The 20,975-nt window shown below is 36.4% G+C and overlaps 1 protein-coding gene and 1 pseudogene across 12 annotated transcripts in view; one reads left to right on the top strand and one right to left on the bottom strand.

Annotated features, from left to right (window-relative positions):
* PAN3 (poly(A) specific ribonuclease subunit PAN3) overlaps positions 1–20,975 on the top strand; it is a 123,202-nt gene that overhangs the window by 28,769 nt on the left and 73,458 nt on the right. For 9 of the 12 annotated variants that reach the window (XR_011569751.1, XR_011569750.1, XM_070800234.1 and 6 more), the window contains one exon: positions 15,699–15,860. The exons of the other annotated variants lie outside the window; for them this stretch is intronic. Coding sequence is in view for 7 of the 9 variants with exons in the window: in XM_070800234.1 (XP_070656335.1) it covers positions 15,699–15,860 (162 nt within the window). In the remaining 2 variants the exon portion in view is untranslated. The remainder of the gene's footprint in view (positions 1–15,698; positions 15,861–20,975) is intronic. 12 annotated transcript variants of the gene reach the window in all.
* Positions 1,780–10,411, bottom strand: LOC109566826 (centromere-associated protein E-like; annotated as a pseudogene).

Raw genomic sequence — 20,975 nt, 5'->3', positions numbered from 1 at the left:
GTGAAGTGCTTACCACAGAGCATTGTGCTTGTCAGATGGTAGTTGTTTTAGTCTATGCTGCTTATAGTCTTGCAGTTTAGAAACATCTGTTTATCTGTTTCTCAGTGTTGGATTACTTTTGATTAACCACTACTTAAAGTTCAGTCATGGTAATGGGCCTTGCTAAAGATGTTCTGCTTCATTTCAAGATTGAATTTAAGTAAGGGGACACATAAATCAAAAGGGAACCTTTTGCTCATAAGCAAATAGGCATTTTAGGATGATGATTGCTTTTGATAAGAGACTAAAGTTGTTATAAAAATTTTTATGGTCATTACAGGTCATAGTTTATTGTAGAAATAACTTTAAAACAACATTACTCACACTTAAAAGTTTTAACAACATTGGCATGGTATTTTATTTCTCTACATCTTGTTTTCTGGTTCTATTCTAAAGCAAAAGAATAAAAGAAGTTGTAGTTTGGTGTTCCAGATCTTTAGAGATTGAATGTGGTCTTAACAACTGATCTCATTTTTGGTGGCATAAAACTACATTTTAACATTGAATTTTAAAAACAGAAGTAATGACTGCTTTTAAGCTTTCTTGCTGCTGCTGCTGCTAAGTCGCTTCAGTCGTGTCTGACTCTGTGCGACTCTAGAGACGGCAGCCCACCAGGCTCCCTGGTCCCTGGGATTCTCCAGGCAGGAACACTGGAGTGGGTTGCCATTTCCTTCTCCAGTGCATGAAAGTGAAAAGTGAAAGTGAAGTCGCTCAGTCGTGTCTGACTCCTAGCGACCCCATGGACTGCGGCCTACCAGGCTCCTCTGTCCATGGGATTTTCCAGGCAAGAATACTGGAGTGGGGTGCCATTGCCTTCTCCATTAAGCTTTCTTAAATTTGGGTAAATAATATTTCAGACTACTCCTAAGATCTTACTCAGTAGAGCTTAAAAATATGTTTCTGTGTGTCTGTATAACTCCTGCTGTGCTACATTTGATATGATTTGGATTACTTTTTACCCAGCAGTGTCCTCTATTTTCATCTTCTCAACCTATGTATGATTTCTGTATTGACTGCACAAATTAAAAGGTCTTTTTCATTTACAGATGTTTACCTGCCCATGAGTCTTTAATAATGACTGACTATTTTTCCATAGACCCACTTTCTATAGACCTAGTCACCATTCCATCCTATATATAACTGGCTTTATTTAAGCAATGAAAATGGAAGGGACCTAATATATTACTGTGAAAAGCCTACAGGTACTGATAATGAATGCAGGATAAAATGCAACATGATCTTTGAGGTTGACTTGGTTTTGCTTTTGATTTTTAAATCTTTTACTCATGGAGAAAATTGATTGGAGTCCAATTTATAATCATTTGTAGTTTTAGATTTACTGTTCTAAATTAATTAGGTGTAGAAGCCTTTGAAGTCCAGGTGTGTTAACACACCTGATTAATAAGTTAAGTAGAAGTAGTTCCCTTTGTCTATACGGAAATTAGCTAATTTTAAATATTTGATTTTAAATATTCAAATGGTTTTAATCAGTTAGTCTATTTTTTTCCAGTGGGTTTAGATTAACCACTGATGGTTAATGTAAATGTAATCATATATTTAGTTCTCATAATAACAAATATGCTAAGCCACCAGGATATTTAATTAATTGAGGGAAGACCTTTGTGAATCAGAGAGGTTTTTTTTTTCCCTTCAGTAACTTTAAAGCATGTAAATAAATAAAACTGTTCGACTTCCAAAGAATTACCACATTTAAGAAGAAGGTCTATTGCTATCACCATTCTAGATTATGGGAATTCGTTCCATTCCTTCATCTTCCAGTTGTAGTGGCAGAGTGGAAACTGAACTGAAATTAAGTTGGTTTGTGACATGACTGCAAGGGATAGACACATAAAGATATAAACACAGTCACTTCCAAACATGGAATGCTGGGCCACCAGAAAAGTGGCAGAGTCTACTGAGTCCTGCACTCAGGCACATCTTTTCCTGACATGTGCCAAGGACCTGGCTGGGCATCCATGGTCTCCGCTTCAGAAATTTGTTCTTCTGTACAAAGGCCTAAACCTGAGTTACCAAAATAGCGAACTGGAGGAGGTACTGGCAAAGACTGCCATGTTGCTTAGTCATGTCCGACTCTTTGCGACCCCAAGGACTGTAGCCCACCAGGCTCCTCTGTCCATGGGATTCTCCAGGCAAAAATACTGGAGTGTGTTGCCATTTCCTTCTCCAGGCAAAGACTTTGATCAGTAATGAAAAAACCAAGATTTCGGTGACTCCTTTGGTACAGGATCTTGGACATTTGGTTCCTTGCATTGAGAAATATACAGTGTCTCTTTTTAGAGAGTGTCCCAGTCACTTTAGGAGACTTTGGATCAAGTTACTTCTTTGTGAACCTCTCTCTTAACTGCTCTCCTTCCATGTCTTGACCTCACTTAACAGTTCATTCTTTTGCTTTACTAGCTGTTCATTTTGCTGCTTTAACTTAGAAACTTCCTTTTCTAGCTGTATGTATTCACTTTTCAGAATAAGAGCTTTAGTGCTTTGTACAATGCCACTGCCACCTCCACAGGTTAAGGGTTTATTTGAAGGCTGAGTATCAATATGTTCTGATTCCATTGAGGTACCTTGGGCCTGTTGATGTCTTCTAAGATTTTCTCTCCATAGCCTTATAAGTTCTCTTTGATATTTTACAGTGGCTTTTGTTGAAGCAATTTCCTTTTCAAACTCCTTGACATTTTTCATCTTCTCCAGGTCTTATTTTCACCAGCTTCGTTTTGAGATCTTCAGTTTCTTCTTTATAAGGCTTAGCTCTTAAAAAGCAGCTTTGTCCTGAAGTACTTGGATCTTTTGTTTTTTCCAAGGCATTCATTTGATTCATTAACTTGCCGTTGAAGTTTTGCTATTATGTCATCAGTCATCTCGAGTTCTTTCTGCATCATCATAATCTTGCCCTCCATATGCAGAGTACTTTCTTTAGCTTCCTGGAGTGATGTTTCCAGCTCTTGAATCTTCCTTGTGGCTTGCTGTGTAGCTCTTGATGTGACTTGAGGTTGCCTGTCTTGTGTAGGATTAACAGGGGCACCAGAGGTCAGGGAGAGCTTTAAAGTTTAGTAGCTTTTAAATAGTTTTTCATTGTTCTCTTTCATTGATTTCAGATCATGCTCCCATTCTTTGGCTATGGTAGCATTTCTTTCTTCAGACTCTGTTAATTCATTCATTATAGCAGTTATTTTGTTATGATAGACGTTATTCACTTGGCAAATACTATCATTTTCTTTCTGGATGACATTTTTAAACTTTTCTATATCAAAATGAGCATTTCAGCGACTCTTCCAAAAACTGAGTCATTTCTTTTCTGTTACTTAGTACTTGCTGAAATTCAGTCTTTATGCTATGGAAATCACTTTCTGAGAAATCCTTGAGAATTTCTTCGATATGTAGATCCATGGTCTGGCTCAATTTGAGGTCCCTTGATTCTCCGGGTGATAATGCCATAATCTTGTTGAAGGCGCTATATTTCCATTAGCAGTTCATTTTACTTTTCCATTTCATCAATAAAAGCCATTTCAAATTTATTGATGGATTCATGTTTTTCTTCCCTTGTCCTTGCAATATAGCTTAGCACATACTGAAGCTTCATCACGACTGTATGAAATTCCATGGAACACCTCTGGTTTACAGTAAGAAGTTTCTGGATTTGTTGGGTTTGTGGATATGGATGTGAGAAGTTTGCTTTTACTCTAATTGAAAGCTCTTTTTGGGTTTCAATTTCATTCTTATAAGTCAAGAGACAATCTATTTAAACATTCATAGTGATTATTCATCTCTGAGTATCTCTTCAGAAGCTCTTTTATCCTAAAGCACTTTTCTCTTAGGTTTCCTGTAAGGTGTTGGTTTCCATCACATATTTTTTTCATATTTTACCTCTTTGTGGTTCTGTTGATCCTGTTTCTGTAATTCATCTTTTGATTTATTTAAATCCTTTTGCATATTTGAAATCTGAGATATTTTTCTGAAACTCTCTCTGAATTTATCAATAATTTCTTGGTGTTCTTTCAAATGCATATGAACAATTTTTAGTTGTGTGTGTTTCCAGTTCTCTAACTATGGTTCCTTGCAAGTCTGCCTTGAGTAGGTCTCTCCAGTTTGAGAGTCTCTTCCACTCTCCTTCAGTTCAGTTCAGTTCAGTCGCTCAGTCTTTGCAACCCCATGAATCGCAGCACACCAGGCCTCCCTGTCCATCACCAACTCCCGGAGTTCACTCAAACTCACGTCTATCAAGTCTGTGATGCCATCCAGCCATCTCATCCTCTGTTATCCCCTTCTCCTCCTGCCCCCAATCCCTCGAAGCATCAGGGTCTTTTCTAATGAGTCAACTCTTTGCATGAGGTGACTAAAGTATTGGAGTTTCAGCTTTAGCATCATTCCTTCCAAAGAACACCCAGGGCTTATCTCCTTCAGAATGGACTGGTTGGATCTCCTTGCAGTCCAAGAGACTCTCAAGAGTCTTCTCCAACACCACAGTTCAAAAGCATCAATTCTTTGGTGCTCAGCCTTCTTCACAGTCCAACTCTCACATCCATACATGACCACTGGAAAAACCATAGCCTGGACTAGACGGACCTTTGTTGGCAAAGTAATAATCTCTGCTTTTTAATATGCTATCTAGGTTGGTCATAACTTTCCTTCCAAGGAGTAAGTGTCTTTTAATTTCATGGCTGCATCACCATCTGCAGTGATTTTGGAGCCCCCAAAAATAAAGTCTGACACTGTTTCCACTGTTTCCCCATCTATTTCCCATGAAGTGATGGGACCAGATGCCATGATCTTCGTTTTCTGAATGTTGAGCTTTAAGCCAACTTTTTCACTCTCCTCTTTCATTTTCATCAAGAGGGTTTTTAGTTCCTCTTCACTTTCTGCCATAAGGGTGGTATCATCTGCATATCTGAGGTTATTGATATTTCTCCTGGAAATCTTGATTCCAGCTTGTGCTTCTTCCAGCCCAGCGTTTCTCATGATGTACTCTGCATATAAGTTAAATAAGCAGGATGACCGTATACAGCCTTGACAAACTCCTTTTCCTATTTGGAACCAGTCTGTTGTTCCATGTCCAGTTCTAACTGTTGCTTCCTGACCTGCATATAGAGGTTCTCTCTTTCTTTCATTACAGATTTCATTTCTTCAAGGTTTTCATGAAGCTTCTGAGCCAAATTTAAGTTCTCCATTTCTATTTTATTCATGGTTAAGCTCTGGACCTTAAATTCTTTCTTCAGTTGCTCAATGTCACACATTTTTTTCTGTGTTTCACTAATTTCTTCTTTTAACTTAAAAAGTCGCTGTTCATTTGCTTTCAGTTCTTGGACCTTTTCTTGTAATTTAGCATTTGAGTTTTCTAAATCCACTTGTATATTTGATATTTCTTCTGTCTTCTCAGAGACTATCCCATTGAGTTTATCAGTAATTTCCTGGTGCTCCTTCAGATGCACCTGAGCTGTTCTTAGTTCCTCTTGTTTTTCTGGGTCTTTAGCTTTTGTTTCTCTGAGGCTTTCCCTGAGTTGATCTCACTCCATTTTGAGGGTTCCCTCCATTCTTCTTAGGTCATCTCTTTCCTTAGTAACAGATTTTATTTCTCCAACATTTTCATCAAGTTTCTGAATCAACTTTAAGTTTTCTATTTCTGTGCTTTCCAGGACTGAATTCTGGGTCTCTAATTGCTTCTTCAGTTGCTCTGTTTGATACATATTTTCCCTGAGATCATTTTTTACCTTAAGAAGTTGATGTTTTTTCTCCTAAAGTTCTTGGATCTGTGCTTTTAAGGCAGTATTTATGTTTTCTCATTTCATTTGGATATTTGATATATCATCTATCTTCTCTGAAACAATTCCTCTGAGTTTATCTATAGTTTCTTGGTGCTCGTTTATATTCATTTGGGCAATTCTTAGCTCCTCTCATTTTTCCAGGTCTCTACTTGTTTCTCTTAGGTTTTCCTTGAGCTGGTCTATCTCTACTTTGAGAGTCTCCTCCGTATTCCTAAGGTCATCTCTTTCTTTTGTAACAGATCTTATTTCTGTAAGATTTTCATGGAGTCTCTGAGTTAACTTTATGTTTTCCCATTCTGTATTTTCTAGAGTTGACTTTTGGGCCTCAAGTGGCTTCCAGTTTTCCATTTCACATATTTTTTCCCAAATCTCACTGACATCTTTCATCTCAAGACATTGATGTTCTTCTTCCCGAAATTCTTGAATCTTTGCCTGTAAGTCAGCATCTGAATTCCCTAAGACTCTCTGGATATTTGTTCCTTGATCTGTCTTCTCTGAACTATTCCTTGCATTAATGGTTTCTTGGTACTCCTTCAGAAGCATGTAAGTAGCTTTCTGCTTTGATTTTCAGTTCTTCAGCTACAGTTTCTTTAGTGTTTTCTTTGAGTTGGTGTCTTTACTTTTGAAGGGCCTCCTGTACCCTTTCCAGTCCATCTCTTTCCTTAATTACGGTTTTTAATTCTTCTTGACTTGCCTGAAGTTTTTCAGTCAACTTGAGCCTGTTGCTTTCTATTCTTTGTAGTGATGAATCTTTGGCTTTGAGCTGTTCCTTTAACTGTTCCAGTTCACTCCTTTTTTCCAGAATCTCACTGATTGCTTTGATGGTAATAAACTGTTTCTCATAAAGCTCTTGCATCTTTTTCTGTAATTCATTTGCTGTTTCTAATTCCTGTTGAATGCGTGATATTTTAGTTTCTCTTTCTGATAGATCCACTCTCAGTTTACCAATAATTTCCTCTTGTTCTTTCAGGTGACAGTGAGCAACTCAGTTTCTAATTATTAGCTGCAATTTCTCTTGGAGTTGGTTCTTTTCAGATTGAAGAAACTCTTGTAGCCTCTGCAGGTCAGCTCTCTCCTTAGGCACAGTTTTCACTTGATCATGACTTTCTTGAAGTCTTTCAGACAGTTCGAGCTTTTCCATTTCTAGCTTTAGTAGTGTTGAGTCTTTGACTTTGAATTACTCCTTCAATTGCTCCATCTCATTCATTATTTTCTTAGTCTCACTGTCTTTTTCTTTCATATTGAAGGACTGTTCTTGTTTGTCTTGAGATGCTTGGATCTTTTCCTTTAGCTTTTCTTGAACTTCTGCTAGTTTTTCACAGGTCCTAGAAAGCTCTTCTTTCTTAATGGTATGGTTCTTTTCTTGTGCAACAATATCCTGTTGTTTTTTAAGTTCGTTTCCAAGAATTCTTAATTCTTCCTGGTTTTCAATGGTCATTTCAACATTTTCTCTTAGGTCAAGTCTTCAGTTTTTCCTTTTCTGCTGTAATACTCTAACATTTGTTGCAGTTCATCGTTCTCTGTTGCTCAGTTAGCTCATTATCCTCAGCATCTATAATCAGAGCTTGGGTTTTTTTGGTTTCCAAATTTTGGCTTTTATCTATGCCAACCATCTTTTCCTGAAATTCATTCCTAGTTTCTCCTAAGTTTTCCTCTATATGCAAATTCTTGCAAGTTTCCTCAGAAATTTTCATTTTTAGCATGTTAATTGTTTCTTGGTGGTGTTTCTAAGACTCAGGAGCATTTCGTAGTTGTTCCTGGATGTCTATATTCATGTTTATAATACCCTGAATGTCAGTTTTGAGTTGGTCCCTCTCAATTTGTAGGCTCTCTTGGAGTTATTTTTGATCATCTTTTTCTTGGGTTAAGGTTTTTACTTCTAAGGTTTGTTGAAGTTTCTCAGTAATCAGTGTTTTTTCCTTTTCTACAGTGTGCAGCCTAGAATCTCTACTTTCTAATTGTTCCTTCAGCTCTTCCACTTCCTTTAATCTTTCTTGATTCTCAGTTGTTTTTTGCTGAAGTTCTTGGATTCTGTGAGAGAGCTCTGTCTTCAAAGCCTCCAAATCTAAACCAAGTTCTTGAGCTTCTTTAGAGAGATTTCCTATTTCTTGATTCAGTTTTGTATTCTCTTCAAGGACCTTCTTATTATACTTTTGCTCAGATTCAATAGGATGATTTTTAACATCTTGGAATTCCTGAACAGTGCTTTCGCAACTCAACTGGGAAGTTAGTAGGTCATTTTTAGTGTTCCCAATTTCTTCAAGTAAACCTTGAATTCTACTTTCCTTATCAACTACTTCAGAAGACAATTTGTCTTTTTCTAATGTTACTGTATAGAGCTCTTCAGATTTATCATGTATCTTTTTCCTTAGCATTTCTATTTCTGAAGGTCAGGATTTCAGTTCTGACAGCAAATTAACTTCATTATGCAAAGCTTCATTTTCTTCAACTGCTTTATTCAGTTTTTTCTGCAGATTGGTTATTTTTCTTTCCAATTCTATATTAGAGAGCAAATCTTTTGAATTTTGCCATCTATAAGGGAGGTGAGTTTTGTTATTTCACTGAAACCATCTATAAGGGAGGTGAGTTTTGTTATTTCACTAAGAGAAGATTGTAATTCATTCTCCAGATCAACTTGGATTTTCTTTTTCACCTCCAGCTGACTTTGATACAACTGCATATGATTTTCCATCTGCTTGCATGTACTTACAAATTCTTATATTTTCTCTTTCAGCTTTAGATTTTCACTTCTAAGGAATGCTGATTCTCTTGGCATCAAGAGTTTTGACATCAAGCAGAGTGTGTTTCATTTGTTTCATTGTTGTAGATCTTCAGTGTTTTCCAATGAGTATGACAAGTCCATTTTCATACGGTTCTGACTTCTGAGAGTCTGTATATTCCTGTAGCATCTTAATCTGGTCTTCCTTTAAGCAGCTCTACTTTTGAACTTAGTTCGTTCTCTTGATCTTTCTCTGCTTTTCTTTCTAGAGCTTCAAATTCATCCAAATCATTCTTTTCTCTTAATTTCAATTCCATTTCTTCATTTTCTCTTCTTAATTGTTCATAGTCTAATACCAGGTCATCGTAGTTAGCACGAAGTGAATTTACTTTCTAAGTTTTCTTGACTTAGTAGCTTTGTTGCTGGATTCCATTCTATCTCAGTTAATGTATCAAGAGTGTTACTGAAAATATCAGACTGAACAGAGAGATTCATCAGTTTCTTCTAAACTTACAGCAGCCTTTTGTGTTTTTGTTGTCATGTTCATTGGCATATTAAATTTATTTATGTAGTTTGAGTCCTTCATTTTGTTAACTTTCCCAACGCACCAAGGGACTTTTTGGGTTTTTTTAGCCTTTAATTCTTGTGATACTAAGGAAGAAGAGGTCACCAGCATCCTTGTTAGGTTTTGAATTTTCTCAATGTGGACTTTTTGAAGTAGGTTGTCTTCTTCCAAGAGTTGGGCCAGTTGGTCTTTTTCCTTTGCCTGGGCTCAAGTCTCTAAAGAAACCTCCTCTAATTTGCTTTTTAAGATCCATTATTTCTTTTCTATATCTTTTCAAGAGAGCTTCATCACTTGATACCTTGTTAACATAAGGAGTATTCTTTATATATTTGGCAGTGCTGGCAAACTGGAGAGTAATAAGGGTTTCATCAAAAGACACAAGCGTAATCGTGCAGATAATATGTGTTTTTGCATTTCCTCCCAAGGAATTCTGGAGAATTCATGTTAATTTGCTGTCTCGATAATTTATGAAACCATCAACTTGTCCATCGCTAAGTTTCTTGATCACTTGTCCCAAAATAAATAAGCTTTGATTTATATTATAGCGTTCTTTGAGTCACAGACCTTCAGCACTGTTTGAGCAGCCCTTTCACTGCCTGCAAGATCAACCAAATTCAAATGGGACACTTTGACAGATCCTTCAAAATTAGAAGGTTCACCTTTCTCTCTGCTTTCCAAAATCATTCTAAAAATGGTGTGAGAACAGACTGCTTCTTTGATTCAGTTTTGTAATTCCATAATGCCTGTTCTTTTCTCCTTTTGTGATCCACTTCAAAGCCATTTCTAATGTATAAACAACTTCTATGAGGTCATCCACATCCACATTCCTGTTGAAGTCTTCCCGAATTATTAAAGGCTTCATTTTTTGAGTATCACAATGTAAGTCTGTAATGATTTCATTGTATATCTCCATGTGAGACACATAAGAGAAATTCCCTACAGGAAACTTCTTAATTTTCTGGAAAGTGTCATGAATTGCCCTGAGTGTTACTCCCAAATACTCTTGTGAACCCATCGTAGTATATGTTTTTCCTGAAGCAGTCTGCCCATAGGCAAATATAGTACCATTTTAGCCTTGGATGGCAGAATCTATGATTAACAGCACAATTTTCTTCATACACATTTTTAGTTGTTCCATTACTATGAAAGACAATCAAAATTAAAGGATTTACTCCCATCAACTTGATAAATTGTATTATTGTCAGTTTTCCAGTAAACTTGAGTATCTTTTCCAAGCGCTGCTTCTCTGCTATTGAGCAGTCGAACCTGCATGCAGACAGCTACGGCTCCTTCCTTAGCCATCCTGCCTGGTTGGATCCCAGGGAATAGAGAAGAGGTTTTAAAAGAGAAATGAAAGTTGGTTTTCAAGTAAAGGCACAGTAAATTCTAGACCAGAGGTTTTTGTTAGTGGACCTCAGACTCTTAGGAGTGGCACAAGGTAGGTTGCTGAGTTGTTACTGCATGCAAAAGTCAATGAGCTAATAGTTCATTAAATATTGTCTGAAGGGAGATAATATTTCATACATGTGTACTACTGTTTTCCAAGTATGTAAACATGTTCTGAGTAATAAAATGTAAATTGTTGAAAAGGGTCATTCATCATAACTTTAGGTAAATCATCCTTCATTATTTCCTAGTATAAATAGTGAAAGCACAGTTATTCTGTTTTTGAGATTCTTAAAATTCAGAGTGTTGGAAACTTTGTCCTAGGATAGCATTGATTTCTCTAGTTTATTATTATTTAATTTGTTTCTCTAGCAATTAGATGGTGATACATGATATAGATTATGATATATAATAATAAGACCTGTAAAGTGTCATAGAGATGATGCTGTTTTGCAGTTTTACCTAAAGAATTGTGCTCTGAAAATTGGTCTGTAAACACATTTTCTATACAAGCAGTGGTATTTATAGATTTTTCTTTTGCTAGACTGTAAAATTTTTAGGGGGGGAGAATAGATCTTATCATTGTGTTTCTAGGGAGGGCAAAAATATTTATGCTGCAATGTTAAGTGAATGAACTAAAAAAAGGTGCGTGTGCATTTAAGTTTTTGAAATAGTTCTAAAAATTAGCTTTTATTTTTGTTTCTTTTGATGTAGTCTGGAGACTTTTTTATTAAGAATAAGAGTGGACTTCCTTTAGTCCTAAACCACTGGACCAGGACCAGAAGTTTTGAAGGGCCAGGGCTTTGTGGGTTATCAGTAATGGCCTTGAAGGCTCTGAGTATTTAGGACAAGGTAGGAGTTGGGATGTTAATTAACTACTTGAACTCCTATCGTTTTTTGGGTGGGGTGGGGGGACCTGGATTTCTTTTTTACTATGAGCTGTTACTTATCCAAATCTTTCCCTGACATTCTCCAGAACTTTATTATTGGAAGGGTGGTCACCACACTAGTAGCAGTACTAGGAGTCCCAGGAGCTTTTTAGAAATGCGGAGTCTCATGCTTCATTCCAGGCCTTCTGAGTTAGAATCTTCATTCTAACAAGATCCCCAGAATATTCCTTCCCTGGTGGCTCAGCTGGTAAAGAATCCACCTGCAATGCAGGAGTCTTGGGTTCCACCCCTGGGTTGGGAAGATCCCCTGGAGAAGGGAATGGCTACCCAGTCCATTCTGGCCTGGAGAATTCCATGAAACGTATAGTCCAAGGAATCACAAAAAGTAGGACATGACTGAGCAACTTTCACTTTCAGAATGTTCTGTGTGTTCATGACAGTTGAGGAGTGCTAGTCTCCAACTTTTTCTTCTTGAAACATTCTCCAACTTTTTCTTCTTGAAAACTTTTGTTCAAGCCCTGAGTTATTTTTTAAGTGCCCAATAAAATAGGGTAAAACTATTTTCAACTATCTTATTGTGCTGTTTATTCAGATTTTGTGAAGAATGACAAAAATCAGTCACTTGTAGTGAATCTTGAGACTTAAAAGTAAAAATTGTATGTATTAGAGAAAGAGACAAGGTGTATGTTCTACAGGATATTTTATCGTAGGAACAAAAAGAGATTGGGAATTTTGATGTTTAAATGTTGACCTGTGCTTAGTGGCTCAGTCATGTCCGACTCTTTGCTACCCCGTGGACTGAAGTCCGCCAAGCACTTTTGTCCATGGGGATTCTCCAGGCAAGAATACTGGAGTGGGTAGCCTTTCCCTTCTCCAAATGTTGACCTACTAGGAGGTAAAGCAGCAAAGCTACTTACTTAACAATAGCACATGACATTTCAGAGTGCTTCCCTTTCATAGTAACTAGCAGACTGGACTGGCAGGAGGCTGTCAAGAGTGGAGATCAACCAGGAAGCATACCTTTTTATTTGACCATCACGTTCTCAAGATTGGTTTGGGAAAGGATTACTGGAACCTAAGGGAAAGAGAAGGGGAGTTGTGCTTCTGTTTGCTCTGGGGGAGGGGTTTGGATCTTGTAGGACACTTAAGGGGCAAAATAATGTTTCCCATAAAATTGTGTTTGGCCTTTATTTCCTCATCTTCCATTAGTCTTTTCTATTTCCCGTAGCCCCTTAACTTTCATTTAATCCCTATAGTTGCTTTTAAGCTAGCAGCCCTTTCCCCAGCCAACCCTTCACCTCTGTTTCCATTGCAGTTTCCTTTAGCTCCCGTGGTCCTACATCAGTGGTCCTCAGATGTGGACAGTTTTGTCCCCCTGCTCCTATGGAACATCTGAGATATTTTTGGTCACGACTAGGGTAGATGCTGGTAAAAGGCCTACAGTGGTCCAGGACAGCCCTCCCCAGCAGAAAATTACCCAAAGTCTGTATTGCTGAGTTTGGGAAACCCTAACCTGGATTATAGCCGGAGTCCATGAATTTGTCTGTGCCTTTTTAATTCTCATTCACAAGCTTTCAAGAGTTCCCCCATGGAATGAAGTCCAAACTCCTTGGCAAGTGATACAAAACAATTCATAATTGTTTTAAAAATTGCTTTCAAGCCTCATCTTTTGCTCTCATGGTTGGCCCTTTATTAATGATAGATTGAAAACTTGTAGTTTTCTCTTAATTAACAACACAGTTCCTATATGCTTCCTCAAGTGCATTTTTCCCAGCCTATAATACATCTTTTTCCCTAGCTCACTCTGTTTTGTTTTGTTTTGTTTTTCCTATCTAGACACACTCCTCCTCCAACACTGCTCAGGCATTCATCCTCTCTGTGACGGCTTCTTTGTCTCTCTTCTTTTGGTACCTTGATTACATGTGCATTTTTAATATCACAGTGAGTGTTCAGTTTGCACAACTTCGTTACCTACTAGGTTATGTCCTCTTTTGGAGGGAAAGGTGTGTGTTGTAGTCATCCTTGTATTCCAAGTACTTGGAATAGTTCTTGATACAAAGTAGGCTCTCAACATGCTTTGTTGAAAATACATTTTCCTTCAAGGGATAAGTAATAGTTCAGATACTTTGGAAATAGATGGGACTTTACCATAATTTATGTTATCTGTGATGGGACTTCTGTCTGTAATGTTACTGCTTTTGTATTGTGTTTCTTGACTTTGTGCTTTGTATTGCTGCCATCTCTTTCAGGTGTCTTTTGTCTTTTGTTGCTTATAATGGTATTTAAATGGTATCAGTACCCTAGATCTTTTCATTCAGTATCACATGGAAAGTTTACTTTTGAATTAGACTTTGTATGTGAAGTCACTCAGTCATGTCCGTCTCTTTGTGACCCCATGGACCGTAGCCTACCAGGCTCCTCCGTCCACGGGATTCTCCAGGCAAGAATACTGGAGTGGGTTGCCATTTCCTTCTCCAGGGGATCTTCTGGACCCAGGGATTGAACCCTGGTCTCCCGCATTGCGGGCAGACTGCTTTAACCTCTGAGCCACCAGGGAAGCCCTTTAATCCCTGGCTATTTATGGAAGAACTTAAATCTGTAATGACACAAGTTTGGTGATTTCTTCTACCTAAGAGAAAAGGCCTTGGGCTAATTAAAAGTTTTGGGCGTGATGGGATGGAGGGAGAGGAATAATGAATTCCTCTTTGGAAAAATAAACATATGAGAGCTGTTGGGGAGGGAGAATCATACATCGGATTCATTTAAACCTTTTTTCTATATTGCTTAATGAACTACCGTAAGAATAAATTTCACTAAAGTAGTAAATGGATCAAAAACAAGTCTGGATTTATGAAGGATCTAAATAACAAAAGAACATATAAAGCAATAATTCTCTTGCTTTCAAATGTGTGACTGGAATTTGGGTGTCCTTATATAGATCCTGCTTGACAGGTTGTGATTTTGTTTAAATAAATATTCTTTGATATGTTGAACTTTTTTGATCAGGTACTTTTTAGCCCAATTTCTAAAATACAAATTTTAAATTAGTGGCTTAATTTAGAAGGCTTAATTAAGGCTGTATTATTTTTGCTGTATGTCAAAGCCTTATTTGTTGTGAGCGATGTTATTAGAAGTAACTTGCTTTAAAATTCTTTCATTTGTAATTTGGTTCTGAAGAGTATATTTCTATTCTCATTCACAAAAGTTGTCTGTGATGTCAACACAGAGAGTAATTGAATTGGCTCAAGATTGCACAGAGGTGGAAGTACTGTGGCTTCATGAAACTTTACCCACTGCTGTAATTATTGGGTAGATGGGTAGTCTAGTTGCTTTTCTAAGTTTAATTTTTGAAGAAAATTAATTTTAACTATTTACTTCTGCAGTCTTGAGACAGAACAATGAGTAAAGACAGATTTTAAGTTTTAAATTAGATACCTTCCCAAGAATATATGTTTTTTTCCTTAAAGGAAAAAAAATGGCAGTTTCTCTTTAAGATGCAATTTAGTATAGATCTGCTATAATTAAAAGAGGGAAGATGGTGGAAACTGTTATTAACTATATAAAAAACCCTGCCAACCACTATTAAAATTATTTACTACCTTTATTATAATATTATCCAATGACTCTTGCCCTTATTAGATGGTTTATTTAGTATCAATCTGTTCAAATTACTGAGATTTATAAGACCACTGAAATTTGTGTATTTTTTTAAGGTCTGAGATTATTTCTTTTCATTGAGTACAAGTTGAAGAACGCCTTATAACAGATCAATTGGTACTCTGCCCTAGTTTTATTTTTAAAAATTAAAAAAAAACCAAAAAGTCCATTCCTTAGAAATTGGCTGCTTCTTTTAAGTGAGTGATTCTCAGTAGGAAATAAGGTAGTGAGATGGGGAGTAGAAAAAGATACAGCATGAAGAACTTTTTTGACTGTATTTTGTGCCCTTGAAGCCATTTCTTCATATTGCATTGAGCATAGGTAAGTGCCAGTGGAAAAAATTTGGAAAGCATTTACTTTGCTGATAAGTTAATTTCTGTTCATTAAAGTCTTAATAAACTCAGATTATAATGGATTTCACTAAAACATCTGTTGTTTTCTGTAATATTGTTGTTAGGACTGTGGGTTCTTTTGGAGATGTGTGTGTTCTGGGGTGGGGATGGGGAATGGTGGGTGGGGCTTATAAGGACGTTAGAGGGAGTGTCTCAGTAATTGTACTTGTTTCCTAGTCCACCATTCCTGATACCTTCTGTGTGTTAGTTACTAGCTTAGATTAGTGTGGGGGTTGTTAGGAGTGGCTTGGTTTCTTTCCTTCTTTTTCCTAGCCAAGGAAGTATCGCCTGGGGATGCTGGAGGAGAGGCTAGTTCCGATGGGATCAAAGGCACGAAAAGCAAAGAACCCTATTGGCTGCCTTGCTGACAGGTGTAAATCAGGAGTACCCATCAATATGGTTTGGTGGAACAGAGTCACAGAAAACAATTTACAGGTAAAAATACTTTTTTTAGACATTTTTGAAAGTGAATATTTTGGCTGCTTTCTGTGTCTGTGTGGGGTGGTGGGTATGAGATTGGATGGCTTAGCTGATATACTTAGGTTTTTTTTTTTGACTGAAGTAAAATTAGTGGCCCATTAACTATGATTTTGTTTTGTGGCTTTTTTGCACTTTCTCTGCTTTTATGTTCCTATTCTTTTATTAAATTTAGTTTTTCCTGTTGGATTTTGTTAACAATGCAGTTTATTTTTAATACACAAAGTTGTTCAGGGTACTACATTAAAAAGTCATATTATAAAACTGATTACAGAAAATCTCATTTATTTGGAATCCGAATAACAGAAAGCTCTATGTGTTGTCTTTTTGTACATTTTTAACTAGATTAAAAATTGTGTCTACACAAGCTTGTCAAGTGTTGGCTCTGAAACCAACTTCAACAGTATGTTGTCATAGATGCATTTCAGTCTTTGCATTTTCTGTGCTAATGAAAATGAATTTTTATAACTCACAGGCTAGTTCTCATATGAGTGAATCTGAAGTACCCACTGAATAGCTTGGATCATATTCCATTTTAATTTGGATTATAGTCTCATTTAAAGACGTTGGTAATTGTATAAAATGGATAGCTCTACTAATCAAAATTTCAGTTTGGCTGGAAGTAGAATATCTTTCATCCCAAACTCCCTGAGTAAGTGTATTGTTTTTCATATATTGCTAGCCAAAAGTCTGTAACTCCACATATACACATCACACTCAGAAAGGGTATTACAAAGTTAACAACTTGGTTTTATTTCTGTCACCAGCTTTGTATTATGAAGAGGTTTCATAGTACTTTGGTCTGTTTAATGTTAATACCATATCAGTGTCTGTACTGCCTTGGGCACAGAAATAAAAGTTATCCTGAAAATACTGCACATGTCACTGGTACTTTGGTAGTGTTTTTTCTAAATATAAGGAAAAATAGGGAAGTGGCAGGGGGGTCCACATAATCAAATACTTAAAATCTTCAGTGGAAAGTTTGGGATATGTCAATTGTGAATAAGAATATAGTTTACTGAATTTTTGTTTTTGAGATCAGGAGAGGATTTGATGTGGTTAGTGTTAGAATTAGTCTTCAGTTTTAAAAAGAAAGCCTGAAAATAAATTGGGTCCCAATTTATGTTGGTTTCAGGGGACACATGGATAATGCAGAGGCACGGCCACTTGACTGCCCCATCTGCCCACGGCTGTCCTTCCCCCTTATCTCAGTGGTAGTTTTGAGGTACCTCTTTTTAGCATAGCTTGAAAAATCATTAGGTTAGTATAAGAATATGTGCTAGCTAGAGTTATGCTTTATTTTTAATTTAAAAAGCTGGTGATAGATTTTGGAGAAGGAAATGGCAACCCACTCCAGTATTCTTGCTTGGAGAATCATATGGATGGAGGAGCCTGGTGGGCAACACCCGATGGGGTTGCGAAGAATCAGACATGACTGAGCAACTAACACACAGTTATAGATTTGCATTCAGTGTGTTAAAGACTGAATTGATGTTATCTGAATCTAATACTTCAAATACTAATAGTACTTTGTGCTTCAAATAGTTAAAATAGTTCTTTTTCTTTTTTTTTTCCACTTTTAAGGGACATGAGGAATGCCTCATTAGCTTAGTCTGATGTTGGAGGGACAGTGGTACCTTACAGTATTAGTCATGTGGTGTCTATTACTGTCTTTGTGGATTCCTAGATTGAGTACCTGGTACTGTTTATTCAGAGAGCAAAGAGTATGTCAGTGAAGTTTTCTTTTCCATTGGAGTCTTTATCTTTTTTTGTTCTATAAGAAAAGTAGTTTACATAAATCAGTTCTATATGGATTCTTTTTAATTTTGTATGTTTGTTTACTTTTAGGTAGTTTAGATTTTTCACATATAAAAATCTTTATAGATATATTCATCTTTCCTGTTTCATTTGTTTCCTTTCTTTCAAAGCTTAAGTCTTCCAATCCTAAGGTCAGAAAAATATTTATTTGTATTTTATTTTAGAATTATAGTTGTGTTTCTTAAATGGTTACCTTGTGCCAGACACTGCACTGAGCTCTTTATGTATTTTGTCTCTTTTGGTCTCTTATTGGACAGTTGTTATTGTTAAGTTAAATATTTTTAGAGAAGCTAAGTAATGTTAAGGTTAAACAATGGTCAGTGGAGAAGCAGAAATTTGAAGCCATGTGTGTCAGGCTTCAGAATCTCTTCACATATGTGTAACATAGTTCTAGCTCTACTGCGTGTAGGCACGGAATGTAGCTTATGTGTGACTCCACCGTATTTGTAAGGTTCGTCTTTTTTCCCTCATGATTCATCTCTTTTTTTCTCGGTGACAGTTAACTTCACTGCCTTTCTTTCTGGAACTTTAGATATTTCTTTACATTTTCTTAATCTTGACCCAACATCTTTTTGGAAGACAGATTTTGGAAAAAGAAGTTTTTTTACTTCTGAAAACAAAACAAAAAACCAAACCAAACCCCAAACTAAACAAAAACCTAAAGTGACAACGAAAACTTCCTCTGAAAGTTTCTTCCTGGATCATTCATAATTGCATTTGTTCTCCAATTCGAGTCCTGTGATTTTCCAGCCTTTTGCTACTTATATATTTTATTTTCTACCCAGAATCTTGTGATATTAAAGACTCTACTGAACACACAACATTTGTTAAACAGTGATTCTTCTAAAATACAGATTATACTAACTAGAGGATCAAAGAAACTGAAAATTTCGTATACTGTGGAGGTAGCTAATAGGGAGCTATGGTGGAGGCTATATTTATTTTTCACATGGCTGTTTGAAATATTGATAATATCTATCTGATCTCCACTACTGCTTCTGTGGGGTTGAAATAGAGTCTAGTCTTTTCTCTGATTTCTTTGAAACCCATTTATCCCTTCCATGCTTGTAGTTTGGTGGATCAAAATTTTGCCAGAAATTTTTATATGTGGAGAAGAGAAAAACACTTGGTTGTAGGCAGGCCAAATCTTCAGTGACAGAGGGATACACGTCTACATGCAAAGATACCAGAAGGCATCAAGACACCCTCAAAGTTTCAGAGGTCTCCTTAGTCACCACCCCCAGCGGTCTCACCCAGTACTTTGTACTGCAGGCCACCTTTTCATTTCAGTCTCTTTCCCTTGTGCATGCTTGACTCTCTTTCATCCTTGCTCTTTATGAGCTCCTGTTCTCGGCTCACTTGTTCTCTGCTCTGCCCTGTATTTAAGATTCTTAAATTTTTATTTGTATTATAACTGGACTTCTCAGTTCAAGACCCACATCTTGGTGCCTTCTGGTATCTTTGCATGTAGAGGTGTACCCCTTTGTCACTGAAGATTCGGCCTGCCTAAAACCAAGTGTGTTTTTTTCTTCTTCACATATACTGCTGCTTTATATTCTTTTTATATTCCTTCTTGAGTCAGTGACTTTATCATCATCCCAGTCATTGAGAGTACATAGCTTCATTTCTACCCTGTCATTTCCCATTTCTACCATTTATAATGAGGAGACTCCTCTGAGGTTTGACTACCCATTAATTGAAAGATGATACATTGGACAATTTACATTTGCCATCATATTAAGGCTTTACCACAATAATGACATATTATCCCCCATTTAAAAAATATGTAAATTGCAACTTAGAAAAGGCTTATTGTTCTTACTGTAAGTGATAACACTTGGGATTCTTGCCCAGATCTATTAAATTTTAACTCCTGATATTTTCCTGCTATGTTGTCTGCCTGTAATCCCCATTCCTTAAAATTCCACAGTATCTTTTTCTTCCTTGCCTTTTTTTTTTTTTTTTACTTTTACTTTAACACAGCTAACATAGTTTAATACCCTCAGTCTATTTTCTGGATAATTTTTTTAAATCCCTTCAGGATCTATTCTGTCTTTCTGGGCTGTCTCTCTTTACTGTCCACATACACTGAAATTCTAATCATATGAAATCTTTCATACCTCATATAATACAAAATACACAGCCAGTTCTCAGTTCCTTTTTATCTCTGTATTGCCGTTAGTTGAGCCTAAAAAAACTTTCCTCCCTTTTCCTTTTAAAGTATCTCAAATGCTACCTTTTCTGTAAATACTTGCTCAAACACGTTAAAAAAAAAAAAAGTGGTTTTTTTTTTTTTTTTTTTTTTTTTTACTGTTTTCACAGTACTTGATGTTATTTAACTGCTATTTCGTTCTGTTTTAAACTTCTTCATCTGTTTGTCTTTTCCAACTGAATTATAAGTATGTGTGATTAGGCATATGTTTATTTTTGTACCCTTAAGGTATTCTGCTTGATTCTAAGTGTCACATTTAATTTTCCTTTCTTAGGCAATATGTGAAATTTGTAGTAGTTTGAGAATTTTATGTGTTTTGAAAAATTGATCATCGGTTGTCTGGGATTTATAGCCACTGTATGTTACTATTATTTAATTATCATAATTGATTTAGAACATAGGGTGGTGATTTCTTTTACTATCTTAGAGGATCTTTTATTTTTTTAATTAAAAATTTAACATTATTGGTATATTCTTGATAGTTTTCAGTCTTTCAACCTGGTAGTGGTCTTATTTCTTGACAACGTTGTTGACAAAACTCTGTGTTTTTCTTATGGCCTCAGCTTGAACACCAAACAGGTGTTGTAGATGGAGGGTCAACCGAGACTCGGCATCAGCAGTTGTTTATTTCACTGAAGTGCAAGTTCACTTTCATCTTTCCTTAGTCTCTGTCCAGGTTGATTGCCCATTCCTCTGCCTGACCAATCTGTATGTGAAATCAAGATTTTTTTCATTTGCAGTATGATTACACAGTTCAAAGGCCATTGTTCAGGATTGAAATATTTTATCACCTACCTTATAGAATTGTTGTGAGGATTCAAATTTCTATTTGAATCTATGGTTTGTATAGTAGATATTAAATAAGTGTTCATTCCTCCAGTTTGACCTCATCACTTCTAAATTTGGTGTTTGTTTCTATTTATTTATGGTGGTATTTGTCGCTTATATTCAGATGTGCATGGCCTTATGGTATATATGGAAAGAGGCTGTGATATTGTGTCTTTTAAGAGTTATTTTGATGCTGATACACTTGAATAGTTAAA

Source organism: Bos indicus, chromosome 12 (assembly GCF_029378745.1).
Source record: "Bos indicus isolate NIAB-ARS_2022 breed Sahiwal x Tharparkar chromosome 12, NIAB-ARS_B.indTharparkar_mat_pri_1.0, whole genome shotgun sequence".
Lineage (NCBI taxonomy): Eukaryota > Metazoa > Chordata > Mammalia > Artiodactyla > Bovidae > Bos > Bos indicus.
Note: the sequence above shows the minus strand (reverse complement) of the source record. Positions and strands in the feature narration are given on the sequence as shown.